The 19,794-nt window shown below is 45.9% G+C and overlaps 1 protein-coding gene across 1 annotated transcript in view; it reads left to right on the top strand.

Moving 5' to 3' along the window:
- The window catches only part of EDRF1 (erythroid differentiation regulatory factor 1), a gene marked incomplete at both ends in the record, with an annotated part of 33,166 nt that extends 14,658 nt beyond the window's left edge, over positions 1-18,508 (top strand). Inside the window, 12 exons of the mRNA XM_084245088.1 lie at positions 1,907-1,978; positions 2,289-2,439; positions 4,348-4,536; positions 4,876-5,076; positions 6,611-6,829; positions 8,517-8,740; positions 10,310-10,468; positions 10,624-10,773; positions 12,305-12,458; positions 15,302-15,417; positions 16,163-16,314; positions 18,352-18,508. Coding sequence (XP_084101214.1) covers positions 1,907-1,978; positions 2,289-2,439; positions 4,348-4,536; positions 4,876-5,076; positions 6,611-6,829; positions 8,517-8,740; positions 10,310-10,468; positions 10,624-10,773; positions 12,305-12,458; positions 15,302-15,417; positions 16,163-16,314; positions 18,352-18,508 — 1,944 coding nt within the window. The remainder of the gene's footprint in view (positions 1-1,906; positions 1,979-2,288; positions 2,440-4,347; positions 4,537-4,875; positions 5,077-6,610; positions 6,830-8,516; positions 8,741-10,309; positions 10,469-10,623; positions 10,774-12,304; positions 12,459-15,301; positions 15,418-16,162; positions 16,315-18,351) is intronic.
- Between the last annotated feature and the right edge of the window lie 1,286 nt (positions 18,509-19,794).

The raw sequence follows: 19,794 nt of genomic DNA, 5'->3' as shown, positions 1-19,794 counted from the left end.
GACATCTAGGTAGTTGTTGCAGGTAGTTGTTGCTCTGATAGTTGTTGCAGGTAGTAGCTGCCACACATGCCCGCCTGATTTGGGGAGGTGTGTAAAACATGTCATGAAGTCGTTTGCACAGGGTTTCATTTCCAGTAACAGTGCAGTCAAGTCTCCTGCCCAGTGCCGCTTCCTCATCCCTGGGTGCAGGAGAATAGTGCGGAGCTGGCCTGGGAGCAGGCCCGGGAGAGGAGGCGATGGAGGGATGTGGCCCCTTATCTCTGTGTTCTCAGTGACTGGACTGGAATGGACAGGGCCCTGCCCTGGCCAGGCCAGAGACCCCAACACCTCCCTGCCCTTCACGTCTCCATTGCCTGGATGGCCTTGATCCATCCAGGATCAAGGATGGATCCTGATCCATCCAGATCCATCCAGATCAGGATCCATCGTACTTTTCAGACAGTATAATTACGTTTCAGTTTTCTAAATTACAATTTCTAGTCCCGTCTCCCTGTGATTAGATCCAGGTCATCCTGAAAGGAGTTCTGGCTGTTCTTGGAACTGAAACGCAGTCATATTTTATATGATGGTTTTAATTTAAGCTCTGAGTTAACTGTCAGATGGGAACTTTACAATCTAACTAGGGTTTTGAGACCCCTCCGCTGTCCTGTACCTCTCTGGTCTCTTCCCTTCCCTCCGGTATCCCCCCACCCCGCCCGCCCTGACACTGCCCTTTTCTCTGTCTCAGACTCAATTCCGCTGAGGGCCTCTCGGTCTTCTCCTGGCAGCCTCTTCTAGGCCGTAAGTCTTGGCTGAAACTCCACCTTCTCCAGGAGACCAACCACACTAGCCAGTGTCTGCTGTTAGCTCCTTCATGGAGGCGCTTATCTGTGCCTTTAGTTCTTGTCTGTCTGCCTCCTTTCCCTGGACGCATCAGCCCATGAAGGTGTGGACACTCTTGTAATTCCCGTGTCTAGAACACACAGTGGGTGTTCAGTAAATATTTGACTATAGCACGGCAGGAAAAGTTATTAACTGTCCATGTAAATTTTGGTATATACTTCCACCTTAAACTCCTCACGGTGGAGCAAAAGTTTTTCTGATTAGACGTAGAGTTCTTAATTGCAAAAGTTGTGTTATTATGATGCAAGGTCCGGGACTTGATGGTAAGCTACAGAATTCAGCACTTTGTATCATCCTTGAAGCACTGAAGCAAATGCAGCGGTAGTGTTTTTAGAAGCACATCTGGCCAGCACCGCCTTGTCGATGCTGTTTTCAAAGAATAGTCATCCTGTCTCCAGAGCTTCAGAGTCACCACTTGCTGTGCTCCTTGGGCACAGTATTCCGTCTCTGTGTTTGCTTCTCTTCCACGAGATGAGGACAGTAATTTTAGCCTCGCAGCTCTCACCAAAACGCAAGGCCCTGCAGAGGCCCTTACACTTGACGCCACTGAGTGGAGGGAGATGGCTAACTGGGTTTGCTCCCAATTAAGCTTGTAAATTACACAGTGAGACCATTGGTAACACTTGTTAACTCACCGCTCAATTGATGATCCTGCTAACTGTGTTATTAAGTATCAGTGCTGATTAGAAATTGAGCTGACCTACTAGATTAAGTACTCATTTATCTAGAACATTACCACATGCGTTCTGACTTTGTAATAGAATTATTTTTGCATTTTTAAGTACTTATAACAACTTGAAGGCAGGATAATCTTTTTAAGTCAAGTTTTTGTTAAAGATGCTTATATCAGTTTAAACTGCAATTAAAACAGTAAGTTAACTAATACCAGATAACCTCAATAGGCTGAATATGCAAGCAAATTTCAAAAATGTTGATTTGTAGACTTTTAGTAATTCCAGGAGATGAGAGCTGTGGGGTGTGTCATGTTGCTGGCGTGGTGATGACTTTGAATCTGTCTCCGCAGCCGAGCTGCGCCTTTCCTGCGTGCCATGACACCGAAGAGCGCTGCAGGCTTGTGCTGAGCTATGTGCTGGAGGTGAGTGCGGGTCTGGCCCTCATGTCCGGAGAGCCATACTTGCTGTGTTGGCAGTGCTGTTGATGGAAGCCTGCGTGCTCTGAGTGACATTTTGCTGTGCTTTTTTCCCTTTAAGCATGAATTGAAAATCGAATTCATTTTCCCCAACTCTTCCAGGTTAAGTGTGGCTTTTAATCTGTTTTCAAAATATAAATTCTCCTAAATGTATTTAGTAGTCCAGATGTTGCCTTATATTTAAATGTTTTCATCTGATCTTCAGCTACACATATCAAAAAATGTTTCTCTCTCTCTCTTTTTTTTTTAAATAAAGGGTTTAAAATCTGTGGATAGCAGCATTAAAAAAGAAAGCGACCTTCCTGCAGCTGACCCCAGCACTCCAATCCCCTTAAAATACGAAGATGAATCCGCAAGGGGGGGTCCTGAGGGTTTGGAGAAGCAGATGGCCTTGTTTTTGGACAAAAGTAAGTTGAATTGATGTGCAAATAAGGCCTTTTCAGTAGCACAATATACTGGTCCCTTATCAATAGCAGACTTACGTCATTTCAAGCATTCATTGAAAGGAACTCAGGAAAGGATATCATGTGAATGGAAAGTAGGGGGAAATACCCTTTCATTTGAAGTATAAAACAAAGAGGACAATTTCAGTCCTTCTTAGATACTTCTACTAGAACATAAAGAACCTGCTTCTTCTCCTTCCTACTGTGAGGAACTAATGTCCCCAGCCTGGCAGGGTTCGCCTAAAATTTCTGCTTCAGTAAAAGCAATTGAATGTTGAAGAGCACAGACTTAGGAGCCAAACGCCCAGCTTCAGATCTTGGCTTTGCTGGGGCAAGTTGTTCCACTTCTCGCTGAGCCTCGCTTTCTCTCCACCTGGAGATGTCGGCGGTGCCTGCCCAAGAGGTTGTTACTGGGCTAGGCACGTCAGTGGGCCAGGTAGAGGGCGTAGGATGGGCACACCCTGAGCGCCGCCGCCTGGGAGTGTGGTCTTGCTGGCGCGCGAATAGGCTAGATTCACCGCTTACACAGTATCTTGTTCTCAGGAACAGCCCTTCTTGGGAACATGTGGGCTTTAAAGTGAAAGTGTTTTGAGTTTCTCGTTGGCTTTATTCTCAGTTGTATTTTTTTTTTAACTTGAGCTCCCCACTTCTTTTTTATTTAGTTGTTTTAAAAGTGTTTTGAAAGTCTGTGGTTTGTAATAATACCAGGTGCTTTCTAGACCTTTCTTTTCTTCATGAACATAAGTGGGGATAGAGTTTTCTCAGGAAGCCTTTATGTGGCACCTCCTGTGTGCCAGGCTGGAGCCCTGGGGCAGTGAAGGGGACTGCACCAGGACTCTGGGCATCTCTGCCTTAGTTGTGGCATTTTCTGAAGTGCCTTTTCTGTGTCTTCCTTCCTCCTCCCTCAGCTGCTGGAAATTCTGCCCAGGTCCCCACGCTACATGCTCAGTATCTTCACTCAGGACCCCTGAAGCCTCACTGCTTGTTCTCAGCACTTCCCAAGCTGCTGTGTGTGTCCTAGTGTTCAAGGGGTTATGTGCACACTCAGTTGTGAGCAGAAACTTCAGCTCACTCATCTCTGGTCTCACAGTGTCTCCCAAAAAACATTCATGAAGCAGAGGAGAAAGAAACGTGCGCAAATGAGACTGATAGAAACCAAGTGCTTTCCATTGCATTGCGTGACTTGCCCTGTTTTCTGATAAAACTAGAGAAGTTGTGAAGGAAGGAGGGTCACATTGTTCCCACAGATTTTGTTCTTACTGAGCTACTTGCTTAGTGTCTTCTGCAGGGGCCGGAGTTACCAGTCGTCTCCTCTGGTCTGTGCGGGCTCCAAGGAGGCCGCCAGGTGACTCCTTGTCCCTGTTTCTGGTGCCTGGCTCAGTGCTCATTTGTTGGATAAAGTAGATAGTAATGGTCTGGACTTGGAGTGTAGAATAGAATGTTAGAATATTCGATTTGAATATTCGAATAGAGTATTCCTGCTAGCGAAGTCAAGACAGGAGGCAGAGGGAGGGAGTCAATGTGGGCAACAGCAGTGACTCGCCCTGCTGGGAGGGTGGAGCAGCGGGAAGGAGGCTGAAGGCACATGGCCTTGGATGCAGTAACGTGCCCACCATGCACACCAGGTCAATGGCCAGATGCCACCCTGTATGCCGTGCCGGCATGCAGAAGTTGGAAGTAAGCCGATGCTCACCCAGCAGCAGGAGGCTGGGGTCAGCCCCCGGTTCAGTTACAGCAGTGACCCCGGGAGAGAGTGACGGGTGAGGCTGCAGGGAAGAGCAGCCTTGGGTGTTTGAATCAATAATCGAATTATTTTTTTGTAGTGAGACTTACATTCAAATAAAATGTGCTGCCTTTCCCCCCGTGTCACAGTGGGCTCACTTCAGAAGGGTAATTATTCCAGTCAGTCGGGAATGATCCCTGGTTCTTGGCAACATAAAATGAAGCTCCAGCTGATTCTCAAGTCGTCAAAGGCTTATTACGTTCTGTCGGATGCCGCCATGAGTCTGCAGAAGTATGGGCGGGCGCTGCGGTACATCAAGTTGGCTTTGCAGAGCCACGGTGAGCCCCCGGGAGGGCATGTCCGTGGGCAGGGGAGGGAGCAGAGGCTTCAAGTCGCAGGGAAAGTTTACCCCTGTTTCTGTTGTGCAGCTTAATTTTAAAGTGACTTTTCTAGTCTTACATATCCTGTCTGGTATCTTATTTTCTGCTCTGAAGGTTTTAATTTAATCTTTTCGTTTTGAACTACATGAAGCCATATGTGGTATCTGACATAAAATAAAGTCAGAATAGACACAGTGGTACAAAGCTTCCACCTGCTAGCAGATTTCTTTTAGTACTTTGTGTCCATTAACGGTCAGTGTGCCTGAGCTGCTTCTCTCTCCCACCCCATCCGCGTAGACACGTACTGCTGCCTCTGCACTAATATGCTGTCCGAAGTGCTGCTGTTCCTGTCTCAGTACCTGACACTGTGCGGTGACATCCAGCTGATGCTGGCCCAGAATGCCAGTAACCGTGCGGCACACCTGGAAGAGTTTAATTATCAGACGAAGGAAGACCAAGAGATCCTGCACAGCCTCCACAGAGAGTCCAGCTGTCAAGGTGAGCCAGCGAGGCCCGTGGGATCCCACCGAGGTTGCCAGTCCAGCTTGTGCTTACTTGACATGTTGAGAAAAGTGCCAGAAGTGTGTTTTGATGTTGCTGTCTTGTTTCATTCATTTCTTAAATTGAAAGTGAGTGTGATCTTGGGTATTTGTGTATAAAGTGGTTTTAAAATTACTAATTACACAACTAAACTGAAGTAAGACCGCAAGACAAACTGTTGACTTTATGCATTTGTCTTTTCATGAGGTATTTCTCAGTAACCATTTTAGCCTGCCTTCCCAGGCTGTAACTTTGTCTTGAAAAGGAGTAAAGGTTAGTATAAGCGGATGGATTTCTTTCTGAATGATTCCTGAAGGCTAAGATATAACCAAGATCGTCATTTTTTATTTTTATTTTTTATTTTTTAATTTTTTTTTTGTGGGACCCTCGGCGGCGGCTGGGGAGCGAACTGGTGCTGCAGAGGCTGCGGGCAGCCTTGCAGCCATTCGCTCAACTGCTGCGCCACCAGGGGAGGTCCAAGATCGTCGTTTTTTAAACGTGGTTCACAGCTGATTGTCTTAATGGATCACTGGTTTTGGTGTTGTCAGATCTTAAAACTGGGAAATAGGAGAATCGAGTCCAGGGTGCAGGACCCTCCCTCTCAGCTCAGCACCGTGACAAGCACAGCGTGACGAGCGTAGAGAGGGAGATGAAGACCGTCTCTCTAACACTTCTGTGCTCTTAAATTTGTTTACATCACCTGCTACCCACCTCCCAGAAAGTTTTGGAAGCCGACATCTAGAGAAGTACACTGGGGAATGTATTTTCTCGGTTTTTGTCCTTTTTCTACTCTTGCTTCTCTTTTCAAATCATAGATACAGCAGTGAGAAGCTTCAGTGTTTCACAACACTCATGTTAACTGGAAACGTGTGTTGTGAGATTGATGTTCTCGTTATCAGTGGTAGGTGAGCTCTTCCCGCCCCGGCTCCACCACCACCCCCCAGCCCAGGCTGGGGCTCTGTACTGAGTCCCCTCCAGTCCCCACTAGTCTCAGAGGAGTGACAAACGGTGGCTTTTCCGTGAACTAAGATGCTAAGATCACCAAACTGCAACATACACCACCAGCCTCTGGAAGCAATCAGAACTTTATTTCAAGAACTATTTCTGTTAATAGGAAGAGAAAAGCTATATTGGTTTACAAGTGTCAGTGGAAAACTGTAGGTCTGTACCAGTAAGCACGTGAACTGGTAAATCTGAATCATGGGAATCATTTGGTGTTCAGAGGCAGGAAAATACTGCTTTTACTCAAGCAGTAGTGATCCAAGAGAATGTTGTTTTATAAATTTTAGAAATATTTTCTTTGCATTTATATTTTTATTTGGTATAGACTCTTAGTGGGTTTATACTCTTAGTGGGTTTATGCTAGTATATTTAATAGACTCTTAGTTTATACTATATTGCATTTATTTTATCTTTAAAATGCCAAATTACTTAGAAACTAAGGAAGAAGGGGTCATGAAATTCATGGTGATGTTTCCTTTTTTCCTTTAAGGTTTTGCCTGGGCTACTGATTTGTCTACTGATCTAGAAAGCCAGCTTTCAGTTAGCTGCAAATGTTATGAGGCTGCTAATGAAATCTTGCAATTTAGTGACTTAAAAAGTCAGAATCCGGAGCACTACATACAAGTGTTAAAGAGGATGGGTAACATTAGAAATGAAATCGGTGTGTTTTATATGAACCAGGCTGCTGCATTGCAGAGCGAGAGAGTCGGTGAGTATCTCTGGAATCCGCTCTTCATTGCCTGTTCTGTTAGAAAATCACTCCCGATTTTATGTGGTTCAAGCAAAAAACTATGGCGCTTGATTTTGTCATAAAGAAGTGCTGTGTTAAAGACACTGTTAAACTCTCCTGTAGTAGAATTGGGAAGAAATGCTTCTTTCCCTTGGGGTTCATTACTTGTGTCCTCTGTCCTCCTGATCAGTTCAGAGCTAATTGAACAACCAGCCATGTGCTGGGCTCTGGTGATGGAACGTGGCCCTCGAGGTGGGAAGCCAGAGGTGAACACAGATCTTTGGCGCAGTATAACAGGAGTGGGGAGAGGAGAGGCTTAGGGAAGTTGTAGGTTTCTTGGGATATTTTTGGGAAGAAAGTGGATTTATTATCCATGCACGAACTGGGGTCTAGGCCAGAGGTATGGGAGTAAAAAGATTCACCAGAGACAGAGTGGGGAGCAGCCCAGGCAGATCTACTGAAATATACTGCTGAGGGGAGCAATGGGTGAGACCTGCGCCATGTGGGTCATCTCCCTGGCCAGGGATCGAACTGATGTTGGCAGTGGTTGGTGATAGCTTGATAGCGTTGTGTCTTTAACCCCTGAGCCACCAGGGAGGCCCAGAAAGTGGATTTTGACCAGGTTGACTTGGACCGGCAGGATGTACAGGAGAACACTGGGCAGATATGGAATGGGCGGGAGGTCACCCAGACTGTGTGGGCACCATTAGGAATGAGCCAGAGGTGTTGGGACCAGTGGGTGTTCAGGGAGCAGTTGGGGGTCTTGTGTGGTGCAGGCAGGGGCCATTGGTTCAGCTGGTCCCATACTCAGAGGTATCCATGGACATGGGTGTGAAAAGGATGAATGTGTGCTTAGAGCATTGGGACTAGCAGGACATGACTGGGAACCATCCACAGGGGTCGAACAGGAGCCTTGAGAATGGGTGGCAGTGTGAATTTTTGGCAGGCAGCATGAGAAATGGAAAGGGCTGGACTAGAACTGAGGCTGCTAGGGCTACACAGAGTGGGTTGCTCCCAGGACAACCTGTGCTTTTTAGGAGACTCTGGAGGAGGCAGTCAGTGAAAGGAGTAAGACAAGCAGGAGTCAGAGACCTAGAATTAGATAAAGCAGATTGTGCAACTTCAAACTCCAGGGGGCCATGCCTTTGCAATCTTGGTAAAATAGTGCTTTGCCCAGATGTCTCTGTTTGCTTGCTTTAAGATCAGTGGGTTAATATGGAGGAGGGTTGAGTGTTGTGTTCATCAGCCCGATCTGCTGTAACAAGATACCACAGGCTGGGTGACAGCAGAAATCTGTTTCTCATGATCTAGAAGCGCCTATTCCCAGATCGAGGTGTCAGCCAGTCATCTCTCTGAGGCCTCTCCTTGGCTGGCAGACACAGGACCTCGCCGTTCCCACTCACGGTCTTTGTGCATGCCTTGGTGTCTCTTCCTCCTGTAAGGACACCAGCCACGTTGGGCTAGGGCCCCCTCTGTGACCTCACTGAACCTTAATTTCCTCCCTAAAGGCCCTCTCTCAAAATTCACCCCTCCTGGGGGGCTAGGGCTTGAGCATGCATTTGGGCATGGACCAGTTGATCTCTCCACCACATAATATCGCAGCAAAAGACACTGGTGGACTTTCCACTGATAGAGGCTTACACAGTTGTTTTCTTTTTTTGTGAAGTGAGCAAAAGTGTGTCTGCTGCAGAGCAACAGTTGTGGAAAAAAAGCTTTTCTTGCTTTGAAAAGGGAATTCACAACTTTGAGTCAATTGATGATGCTACAAATGCTGCCCTTTTGTTATGCAACACGGGAAGACTCATGCGAATCTGTGCCCAGGCCCACTGCGGAGCGGGGGCCGAGTTCAAGCGGGAGTTTTCCCCGGAAGAAGGCTTGTATTACAACAAGGTAACATGTTTGCTTGCCCCTGGGGCCTCATCCACTCGCACCTAATTGCCATTTATACTTTGCCATTGTGTCCCTAAAATATTATAAAGAAAAGGTAGTCATGACTGGGGACAGCCAGGATAGACAGGTTATTTACTTAGAAACTGACTCAACAATGTGGTATTAAAGATGACATCTTGAACTGGTAAGGAAAATTATTAATTTTCTCGTTATTCAGTAAATTGTTTTGTTGTAATCAAGTAAAGGTTAAGTAAATTAAAGATTTACGTGGGGAGGTAATATCTGTAAAGGTATTTAGAAGAAGATATAGGTATACATTCATTTGCATAGAAAAAGGCTTTCCCAGCATAACACAATAAGCAGAAATCACAAAGTAAAGATAGATTTCAATGTGTAAAAATAAAGTTGTGTTAATCCACAGCAAAAGGCAAAGTGGAAAAGGGAAAATCTAGCACACGTGACGGGTCAGCAGGTCAGTGAGCCTCTAGTAAGGAGAATTTCAGATGTTACGTTTGTATGAAATATAACAGTTGAGTTTCTTTTATTTACCAAGTTACCAAATATTTTTTGGCAAATGGTACATGCAGGTTAGAGCGGGCGCAGGGAAGAGCAGCATCCTTTAAGGGCACCTGGATGCTATGGAAATTCTGTCAAGACTGAGCCTTGCATGTAAGCTTGGAGATAGATGTGAGCTTGAGTTTTTCCTTCTTGAGTTCACATCTGTGCAGGAACAGTGGCCACGTCATCAGAGATGTACAAGTTCCTGTTGTGTGTTAGCGTGACTTGTTTGCTTAAATATAATGACTGGATTGAAGAGTGCAGTACAACCCAGCAAACTTTTATCTATAGACTTCATCAGATTATTTTTCTTCTGGTTCACTAGTTACATGAACTGTAATTTTCATTTAAAAAGAAAAAGGGAGAACGCATCCTCACGCATCAGCCTGAGTCCGCGGTCCCCAGGAGAGCCTGACGTGATGGGAGGTGGGGACGTGGGCAGCTCGCAGCATCTCTGCGTGACTTTCTTTGAAATATTTTCATTGACTTAAGTTTTTCTTTTCTTCATAATGTCCTGTTATACATCTCCCAAGATTTACATCTGGGTAGGGGATTGGTTTTTTTTTTTTTTTTTTGGAAGATTATGTATCGCTACTGTAACAATCTTCTTTTTTTTTTAAAAAATTTTTTTTTTTATAGAGGCATGTTTTATTTATTTTTGTTTGTTTGCTTGTTTATACAAGCACTGGGTACAGTCAGAAGCGCGGGAGGGTGAGAGAATTCACCAGAGCCAGAGCGGGGAGCAGAGCACGCAGAAGCGAAGTACACTGCTGAGGGGAGCAGTGGGCGGCAGGAGAGGTCTGCGCGCCATGTGGGACCCTCCTCCGGTGGCCGGGGAGCAGCCGGGGATCGAACCGGCGCTGCAGAGGCCGCGGGCAGCTTCGCAACCCAGCGCTCAACCGCTGCGCCACCGGGGAGGCTCTGGGTAGGGGATTTGGATGGTTTAAATGTGGTGTTGGATGTAGATTTAAGCCGAGTCCGAAGTGCACCCTTGTTCTTTCTTCCTTGCAGGCTGTTGATTACTATTTGAAAGCGCTGAGGTCATTGGGGACACGTGACATACACCCAGTGGTTTGGGACTCGGTGAATTGGGAATTGTCCACCACCTACTTCACTATGGCTACGCTGCAGCAGGATTATGCTCCATTATCTAGAAAAGCTCAGGAACAGGTAAAATGTTTGCTGGATGAGAGAATGGGTTGTTTATTCCTTTGTTAAATCTGGAATACCTGTATTGTTTTTTCTTGACACAATTTAAATGTTCTTAAAATGCTTATATAAGATCGTGGGCTTGTCTTTTATCTCCTCTCCCTTTAAAAAAACAGATTGAGAAGGAAGTCAGCGAGGCCATGATGAAGTCCCTGAAGCACTGTGATGTGGACGCGGTGTCTGCACGGCAGCCCCTTTGCCAGTACCGAGCTGCCACCATCCACCACCGGCTGGCCTCCATGTACCACAGCTGCCTGAGGAACCAGGTAGCTCTGTTCCAGTTGAAGTGGGGTGCCAAGTCCATTTAACTGTGTTTTGGAGCTTTTCTTACACTTTAGTGTCCAGGAGAGGCTGTGGGTTGGCTTCCAGAACACCTCAGTAAAGCTGGTCACGGGAATTGTTTGGTTTCCATAACTTTAGGAAGTAGTCTTTACCTATAGGCTGTTAAATGTTCCATAGCACTATGTCTTAAAAAATGTGTGTGACTTAATGAAAAATACTTGATTGCTAGGAGATGGCTGACCATCATCTGAACCTTCAGGGAGTCGTCTTTTTTCTGGCGGGGAGAGGAGCACCATGAAAAGCACCGTGTCTGCAAAGCATAGCACAGCATGGTGTGCCCTACAGGGGGAGCGCCCTTAGTCTCCTGGCTGTTTCAGGAAACAGGCGGTGTAGGGGTGTGCTCTACTCACGTATGCCATATGTTTTTCTCTACCGTGACTGATTGGGTCTTACTTTGCAAAATTATACATTTGCCTGGTTGTGTTTTTTAGGTTTTTTAAAATGTAGTTAAGTTTTATAGTAATGGTTCTCTGCAAATTTTGTAGTACCCATCTTCCATCTTTCACATTTTTTTTGTGGACTAGAGCAGGCCCCTAAAAGCATATAGAGAATGTTTGGAAAGCCTGCGTGTAGTTTTCAAGAATGACAAAAAGAAGCCCCTTTGCCCATCGCTTCGAGGTTAAAGAATCGAAGAGCACTTGGAACTCTCCTGAGCCCCCTGTAGTCTCCCTCAGAACCCACCTAGATCAACTGCTGGCCCGGATATTCTGTTATGTCCATCTTTTGTGTTCTGGCACTTAATGTGTTTGTATTTTACCAGGTTATGAACTTTATAAAGACAGTATCAGGAATATCAGGAATACATGGTGGGGCGTGGGGGTGTAATGTATTCTTCCATGGCTGTTGCCTGCCTTCTGCGGGGCTGCCCTGCTTCTGCCATCAGTCTGGTCTTTACAGCTTCTGAGGGCTGTCTTGTTTTACAGCTTCCCTTCCTTGTTAGCCACTTGCAGAATGGCAAACATCGCAGTCCCTTGGCTGTGGGCTTACTTCTGGGTTGTCCTTAACCTGAGAATATTGCCCTTTGAGGTCCAGCTTAATCTCAAGAGGATTTTCCCCCTACTTTTAGCCGGCCCTAGGCACTTTCCCTTGTCTGCCACAGGAGACAATTTTCAACCAAAATTCAGCTTTGACCAGATGGTATAATATTCTCAAGGGAAGTACAAACTGAGGCGTTTGAAGACGGTTTGTCAGGGAAGGATGGTGTTTTCAGGAAATAATGCTGAGCCAGCTGGATATCCAGATTCAAAGAATGGAGTCACACTCCTCCCTCACGTCAGATACAGACAAAAGTTGAAAATGGATTAAATGCAGAAATGTGAGAGAGCTGAAACTATAAGACTTACAGAAAGAGCAGAAACTTGAAAAGCATTTACTGATATGCTCAGAGACTTGACTAAAGTTATTGTGAAACCCAAGCTTTAGGATTTGTGTTTCTTACTGTGTTTTTGGCTCTAGGTTGGTGATGAACATCTTAGGAAGCAGCACCGCGTGCTGGCAGATCTTCATTACAGCAAAGCTGTGAAGCTTTTTCAGCTTCTGAAAGATGCTCCGTGCGAACTGCTTAGAGTACAGTTAGAGAGAGTAGCATTTGCCGAGTTCCAGATGACCAGTAAGTCTTACCCTTTCACTTCTCAGATTTGCATGCATTGGCTTCGTGCTGGATTGTCTTAGAGTGAGGCAGACCCGGGGGCCTCTCCTGGGTATGTCATGTTGTTTGCTTTGGAATCTGCCCATTAAATGTCTTTGGCTAGGGGCCAGGAGAAGTCTCTGATTTCAAAGTGCTTTTTGAAATTTAGAGAAATAGATTATTTTCAGTAGCTAGGTATACTGAAATTAACTCAGGAGCCTTTTTATAATTGTGGCAAGTCAGATGAGACGAAGATTCAATCCTTAAGAACATTTAGGGACTGGGCCTCACTGAATCCCTTTTGCATAGACCTGAAGCTGGCAGCTTTGGGTTCTGTTTCTAGAAAAGGCCATGTGTAAATCCCAAACAAGGCAAAGACAAGGTGGGAGTGTGTTTTTCTAAGTGCTAGTCGCCAGGTTCCCCTTCTACAGAGGGGTAGTTGAGAAATATCTCTTCTGTGGTAAAGAAAACAGAGACAATAATTTGAATCGTCATTTGTTTGGTTTCATTTCAGTTGCTTTCATCTATAAACTTAAAGTAAATTTAATATTTAACATGTATGTGACTCTGTCCAGTGTCCTTGGAAGGATGCGAAGGACGTGGTGCCATTATCACTTGTGGGGGGGACTGGGGGATAATACATTCTTAGTTCAGTGTGTATTATCTATTCAAAATAGTTTCTAGAAGTGGTTTTTTGTGAAAGTGTTTTTGATGACTTTTTACAGTGTACAGCCTCGCTGAGTGAGTGGAGCAGTGACCAGAATTGATAGCTCTTTCTCGGGGTGGATTTGGGGTGGTCTGTTTTCATTTGCGTCTTTGGATTTTCCACCATGTTTGAATTCCTGAGAATGAGCAAGCATCATTTTCATAAAAAAAGGACAGATATAGATTTGCTAAGATGACATTGCATTTCATTCCTTTAAAAAATATTTTGAGTACCTTAGAATAATAATGTAATTGGTTTGAGGCTTCTGTTGACCAGGTTAATAAATGCTCTAGTTTACAGCACCTTCTGTTATATTTCATTATACCCAGTATTTTTTTCTCTAGTACACAGGACTCAGATTTACCTTCCTGGTCTTGATTATCTGCCCCCTACACCTAACACTTGCCTTCCAAATGCCAAGTCTACACCAGTACCACATTCATCTGTTGACTTTTTCATTTAATATATAGATTATGCTGTAAAGGAGGAAGGCAGCGGTCATTCCTTCTGCATCCTCAGGCGGCAGGTCCCCCAACCACTCCACCTCTGTGTCAGCAGGTTGGGAGTGGGGTTCCGAAGTCACTCTCCAATTTGACAGTTCACTTGGACTCAGATCTCCTGTCATGGCCTCTATTCACGACAGAGAAAGGCCATGGGTGAAAATCGTCCACAGAAGGCAGCACACAGGGCAGAGGCCGGGAGAGCACCTGGCAGCATGCTCAGAGAAGCTTCCAGCCGTCCTCTCCACTGGTCACAAAGCATCACCTACAGGGAAGCTCACTCATACCTGTGTGTCCAGAGTTTTTACTATCGGGACACCAATAGACACAGTTAACTGCCTCATGACTGACTTGTTGAGGTCCTGAGACCCAACACCAATCAAATAGCACATCATTAGGCTGTGACCCAGGGCCTCCTAGGTCAGCGGAGATGCTCTTAGCAGAAAGGACATTCCAGGGGCAAAGAGGTAAAGCCAAGGCCAGATTTGTCTAGAGAATGTTCATCTCCTGCAGTCCCCACCACATGCAGCTGCTCCCAGGGCAGGCACAGAGGTGCTGTGTAGTCTCTAATGGCGATGGAAGGTGTATTCAGAGGCTCTAGAATAATGGCTTCCTGGGTTTGAGCAGTAACAGAATATGCTTATTTTGCAGGTAGGACCAATGCTCAGCAGTGACATGGCCAGCGATGCATAGCTGCTCCAGTGGGGTGGCCTAGTCTGGGCTGTTCCCTTTGATGCACCAATAGAATATTAGCTCTTATTCCACATTGGCCTAGCTCTCTCCCCAGCAGAATGAAATAGTGAGGCAGGGAAACAACTCTTACTAATTTGTGTAGACTTAATATTTTTCTTTCTTTCTTTCTTTCTTTTTTTTTAATATAGGGGCATGTTTTATTTATTTATTTGTTTGTTTGTTTATACACGCACCGGGTGCAGTCAGAAGCATGAGAGGGTGAGAGAATTCACCGCAGGCAGAAGGACCGAAGTACACTGCTGAGGGGAGCAGCGGGCAGCAGGAGAGGTCTGTGCGCCATGTGGGACCCTCCTCCGGTGGCCGGGGAGCAGCCGGGGATCGAATCGAACCAGCGCCGCAGAGGCCGCGGGCAGCTTCACAACCAAGCGCTCAACCACTGCACCACCGGGGAGGCCCTAGACTTAATATCTTTCTTTGGTGAAAATTGCTAAGCATGAGTTGGATTTAGAAGGTGTGTTAGGGGGCCTCCCTGGTGGCGCAAGAGGTTAAGCACCACACTATAAGCAATCCACAGCCTCCGCAACATGAGTTCTATCCCCGGCCGGCCAGAGAGAAACCCACATGGCGAAGCAGACCTCTCCTGTTTCACCTGCCGCTCCCCTCAGCAGTGTATTTCAGTCAGTCTGCCTGTTCCGTTCCCCACTCTGTCTCTGGTGAATGCTCTCACCTCCCGCATCTCTGGCCTGTGCCCCAGCTCTTGTATGCATAAATGAATAAATCTTTAAAAAAAAAATAGAAGGTGTGTTAGGATTCTCATGAACTGCCTGTATAGCATTTGAAAATCAGAATTTTCATTAATACACTGATAATGAGCGGGCTCTAGATTTATATTTAAAGGAAGGATCATTTTGTGTTTACTATCCTAGGTCAGAATAGCAATGTTGGAAAATTAAAGACACTGTCTGGGGCTCTTGACATAATGGTGAGAACCAAGCATGCATTCCAGCTCCTCCGGAAGGAGCTTGTAGAAGAATTTGACCAGGTAAATGGAAAAGATACCTGTCTTTATTTTCTTATGTGTCTTAAGCTAAATGGTGAAAGTGTGTAGTGGGGTGTTTGTAAGTGTGTATGTGTACGTTGTGTGTGTATAACACATACCTATGGCTGCATAAAAACACTTCACTAGGACTCCTATTTCCTTGGTGGAATTATTAAACTCTTCTGTTTACAAGTATCTCTCATATTTAATTTTTTACATCTGCTCTGATGAGGCCCATGGACTGGCCAGTAAGGCCCTGGACATAGAAAGTCTGCTAAGTTTAGCTTTTGTTTTTAAGAGAAAAAAGGCCTACCAGCTTCCCCTAAACTGTCTGGGAGCAGTTCAAGGGCAGGTGGGCTTGGGCCGGCTCTTTGAAGGTCTTTCTGGGTTGCCAGGCATTCCTGTGTTCGTGCTTCTGCTGCTGCCGGAAGCTTCTCTGTGTCACCAAGGGACAGCAGCCTGGTGCCTTTCACCCTTGACCTTGGTGCATCAAACCTGTGTGGTGTCCCTCTTCTGCACCTGATGTTGGAATGCCAGGAGGTTTTTGTTCAGGATTAATTTCATCTACAACAGCACCTATTAGGTGTGAGGCTTTCTGTTACTGTGTTTTAGTTCATCAAAATGACTTCAGGGGACGAAGAGGATGAAAAGGCCAAGGCCTCACTGCAGCCTCCACCAGGGCTGTCCCTGGGGGAAAAAAGATTTCAGATTTGCTTTCTGAGGTGAGATAACCTTGTGTTGTTTTCAGCGTGAAAGTGAGGAGACCTCTCCAGCTGCTGAGTCTTCTCCGAGTCTTAATCGAGAAGAAGTAATAAAACTCCTCAGTATATTTGAATCTCGGTTGTCATTCCTTCTCCTTCAGTCCATCAAACTGCTGTCTGCAGCTAAAAAGAAAACCAGGTAAATTCAGTTATTTGTGTGCGTTTCTTTACTCGCGCCTTTCCTGCAGAAGCAGCGCAGCCTTTCCTACTGCGCGGCTGGAGTGTCGCCTGTCCTGTCTCCTGTGGGTGAACTGGGTTTTAACTGGTTGCTCTTGGCTGGTTAAAAGGTGAGAATCACCTCCTTAGTTCTCAGGGTGGTTCCTTGCCCCGTGACCCCAGTTCTCTGATGAAGTCAGCCAGTCATGAACTTGTAATGTGTCCTGCTTTTGTCGTTGCCGTGAGTGTGGGGGACTTTCCAGCTGTCCACATCCCAAGAGCGCCCCGCCATCACTGCTTTGAAACCAGCCTGGGGGGCGGCGGGGCACCGAGAGCTTGTGTCTGGGGAGGGGCTCTCGGCGTTGCACCCTCTGCTCGTGTCTGCTCCGCGTCCCGCCCCCAGCAGGCCATGTTGGTGACCGGGCCACAGTTTAGCTGAAAGGCAGAGGAGGCGGTGCGGGTGGGCACAGCGAAAGGAACCCAGCTTTTGACTCTGCCTTTTCATGGCCACTTTTTAATTTTACTGGTTTCCACAAGGGGGCGATATAAGCATAGGATGCGTGAGAGTGGGAGTTCATTGAGGTTCACAGTTGAGTTGTCGACTAAGAGGTAATAGTTCAGTCTTAATATCTTTAACAGTCATGTGAGTCTTGTGTCTGACCTAAGTAAATATTTTACAGGAAGGTTCTTTAACTTGTTTATTCAGGTTAATATGCTATAATACACTTTATGAAAGTTCTCACACATGATTTATTTTAAAATAATTTGTGTGGTTTTTTTTTTAAGATTTGTTCTAGAAAGACTAAAGTGCTATTCTGGAGATACAGCTTAAAGTGATCCTTGTGTCAGTACAATTAACATGTTGGTAGACTTCAAAACCTAGAGGAATTTTCCATCACTGAGTCAGTGGTGCTAGTCTCCTGTCCGCTGACCTGCCGAGAGAACAGCCTCTTGCTTTCCTGTGGCCAGGATGCTCGGGGCTGCCAGGCCAGCGAGTCTACCAGGAATTAAAGAGCATTCCTTCTTGGAGAAAAGGGAGATGAAGACTAGACTTTAAAAAGAATATTGTTTTATTTTGACTATCTTCTTTCCTTCATCACCACCCAAAACCATAATAATCAAAGTCTTTGTTTTCTAAGAAAGCTGAATAATTACAATGGAATCCAGGAAAGGGAAGATGTGTTTATTTTAAAGCAAGTCTTTCCCATTCTCAATGAGCAGGTGCGTCCTCACCCAGTGGCCGCAGCCACGGCAGCACAGCACTGCCGGTCAGGTCTTGCTTTTCTTCTGGGCTACAAGTGTATGTGCTCTTGTGCTGTGTTTCACTATTCATGCTTTAGTAGATTGGAGCCTCTTGACCTTTTGATGACCTTGGGGTTTAATATTGTGAAAACCAGTAAAAAGTTGAGGGAATCTGCGGGCGTGGCCTTAGTGCAGGAGCAGGGCCTTCAGCGCTCTGGGCTCCCTGCCAGCCATGTGCATTTCATATTTGGTGAAGGTTATAAAAAGGAAAGTGAAAGAATATAAGCTCCTTCCTTTGGGAAAAAAGATAACCCTGTGAAACGATGGGACCGTACTGAATAGTGTTCAAGGTCATTGTTGGAATGATTTGCAAGAGTTGAGATGAAGATTGAAGATTCAGAATCATGTCTGGAACATAGCTAAGGCGTGTCTTGTGTCTGACCTAAGTAAAATTTTTACAGGAAGGTTCTTTAACTTTGCGATCCCAGCAGCCACTGATTGTCTTGAGGCGGGCAGCCAAGATGACACTGTGGCCACCCGTCCCTGGAGAACAGTTCATATTTCAAACACCGTGTTAGTTGTTAACTGCTGTTGCCTTGATTACTGTAAGATTGGTTTTAATTGATGCATTTTAATAAATATCCGAACACAGGCCCATAGGCTGCAGCAGGTGTGACGAATCAGGATGTGATGCGGGGTCATCCTCTGCATCTCTTCCAACTGTCGGTGACATTGTTGTTCGCGTCACCTGTCCTTTTTTTTTTTTTTTTCAACCCAGTAGCAACATCGAAGAGGATGTAGTCCTCAAAACCAACAAGCAAATTTACTCCCAGCTTTTGCGAGCGACGGCTAACAGAAACACAACTCTGCCGGAGAGGATCGACGTCCTGGTGCGTTTGCTGGACCTGCTGGCTCCCGGCGCCGCTGGGCAGTGATGGCCATGCCGCACGCAGGGATGCTGTCAGTGCCTTCTGCACTCGGGGCTGCTTTGTCCATCGGTGCTTCGTGTCATTAAACATGAGAGGCGTGTCCACTACGCGGGCGCAGCAGTGGAAGCAGAGTCCCATTTCCTGTGCCGCCAGGGAGGCGATCTTTGGCCTCTTACTTGAAGTGCTAAAATCAGAGCCAACCTAAGCTCCCAGCGTTGGTGTCTCTCGAAGCATACGGTGCCCAGTGTTCTAGACCTGCGGGGACGCAGTTACACTCACGTATTTTTTAAGTACGGTAAGCTCCTTGGGCTTAAGATATGACTATTTTGTATAAATGTTACTTTGGTCAAGGGAACTTCTATCCACATGATTTATTGGTTCACATGGGTTCAAGAAACGTCCCGTACATCAACATTGTTCCTTCTGAATCGCACAAAGAGGTCTCTGTCCTTTAAGCTTCGGGGCGTGAGCCCCTGGGGCAGCCTGTGTGTTCTCCGCGTGTGCACAAGGGCCACCCTCTGACCTTGTATGGCAATTGATCAGGAATAGGTACTTCCCCCCCCCCTTTTTCATTTTAAACTTGAAACTGTGAATAAGGTAAGAAAACTATTTTGAATAAATAAATTATTTATTTAAGATGTCTTTGTATTTTTCTATTTTACATTCGTCATATTCAGTTTTGATTTGAACTGGCTTAATAAATTTTACACAATAAAAATTAAAGCAGAAAAAGTACAACTTTGCCATTCCCTGAATCCCCACTGGACAGCCCACTCCGCACCTGTTCTTGTCTGGTTGCTCACAGATGTGGCTTCCACCACCTGTGGTGTTCGGAGGCTGCCCTTGGCCTGACCTGGCCAATGCGCTCAGTTCCAGAAAGGCTGACGTGAAGTGAATTGAGTCTCGGGTTTCTGCGGGGTGACTGGGGCGTTTGAAGAGAACCGGCTCCTCCTGTCCCTCCCTCCCTCCCCAGGCGTGGCTGCAGCGCTCCTCTCACAGCCACGCCTCTGAAGGAGTCTGAACTGCACTAGGAATTGTCTGCAATAAGCTTGTTTTACACTGAATTTTTACACACTGCTTTCTCATGTACCAAGGTTTTCTGACGTGTCGTCACATCTGTCACAGCTTGGCGAAATACCTCTTACCGGTTGTCTAACTCATAGTTTGCATTATCCTTGGGACAGACTTGCCTCAATTTTCAGAAATTAATCATTAAAGCTTTTAAAATTGTACCTAAGATGTACGGTTGTTGTACACAGTCGCCGGTCTCTCCCGTCGGAGTGGCGCCCGCT

This window comes from Talpa europaea (assembly GCF_964194135.1).
Source record: "Talpa europaea genome assembly, chromosome: 10".
Taxonomy (NCBI): domain Eukaryota; kingdom Metazoa; phylum Chordata; class Mammalia; order Eulipotyphla; family Talpidae; genus Talpa; species Talpa europaea.
Note: the sequence above shows the minus strand (reverse complement) of the source record. Positions and strands in the feature narration are given on the sequence as shown.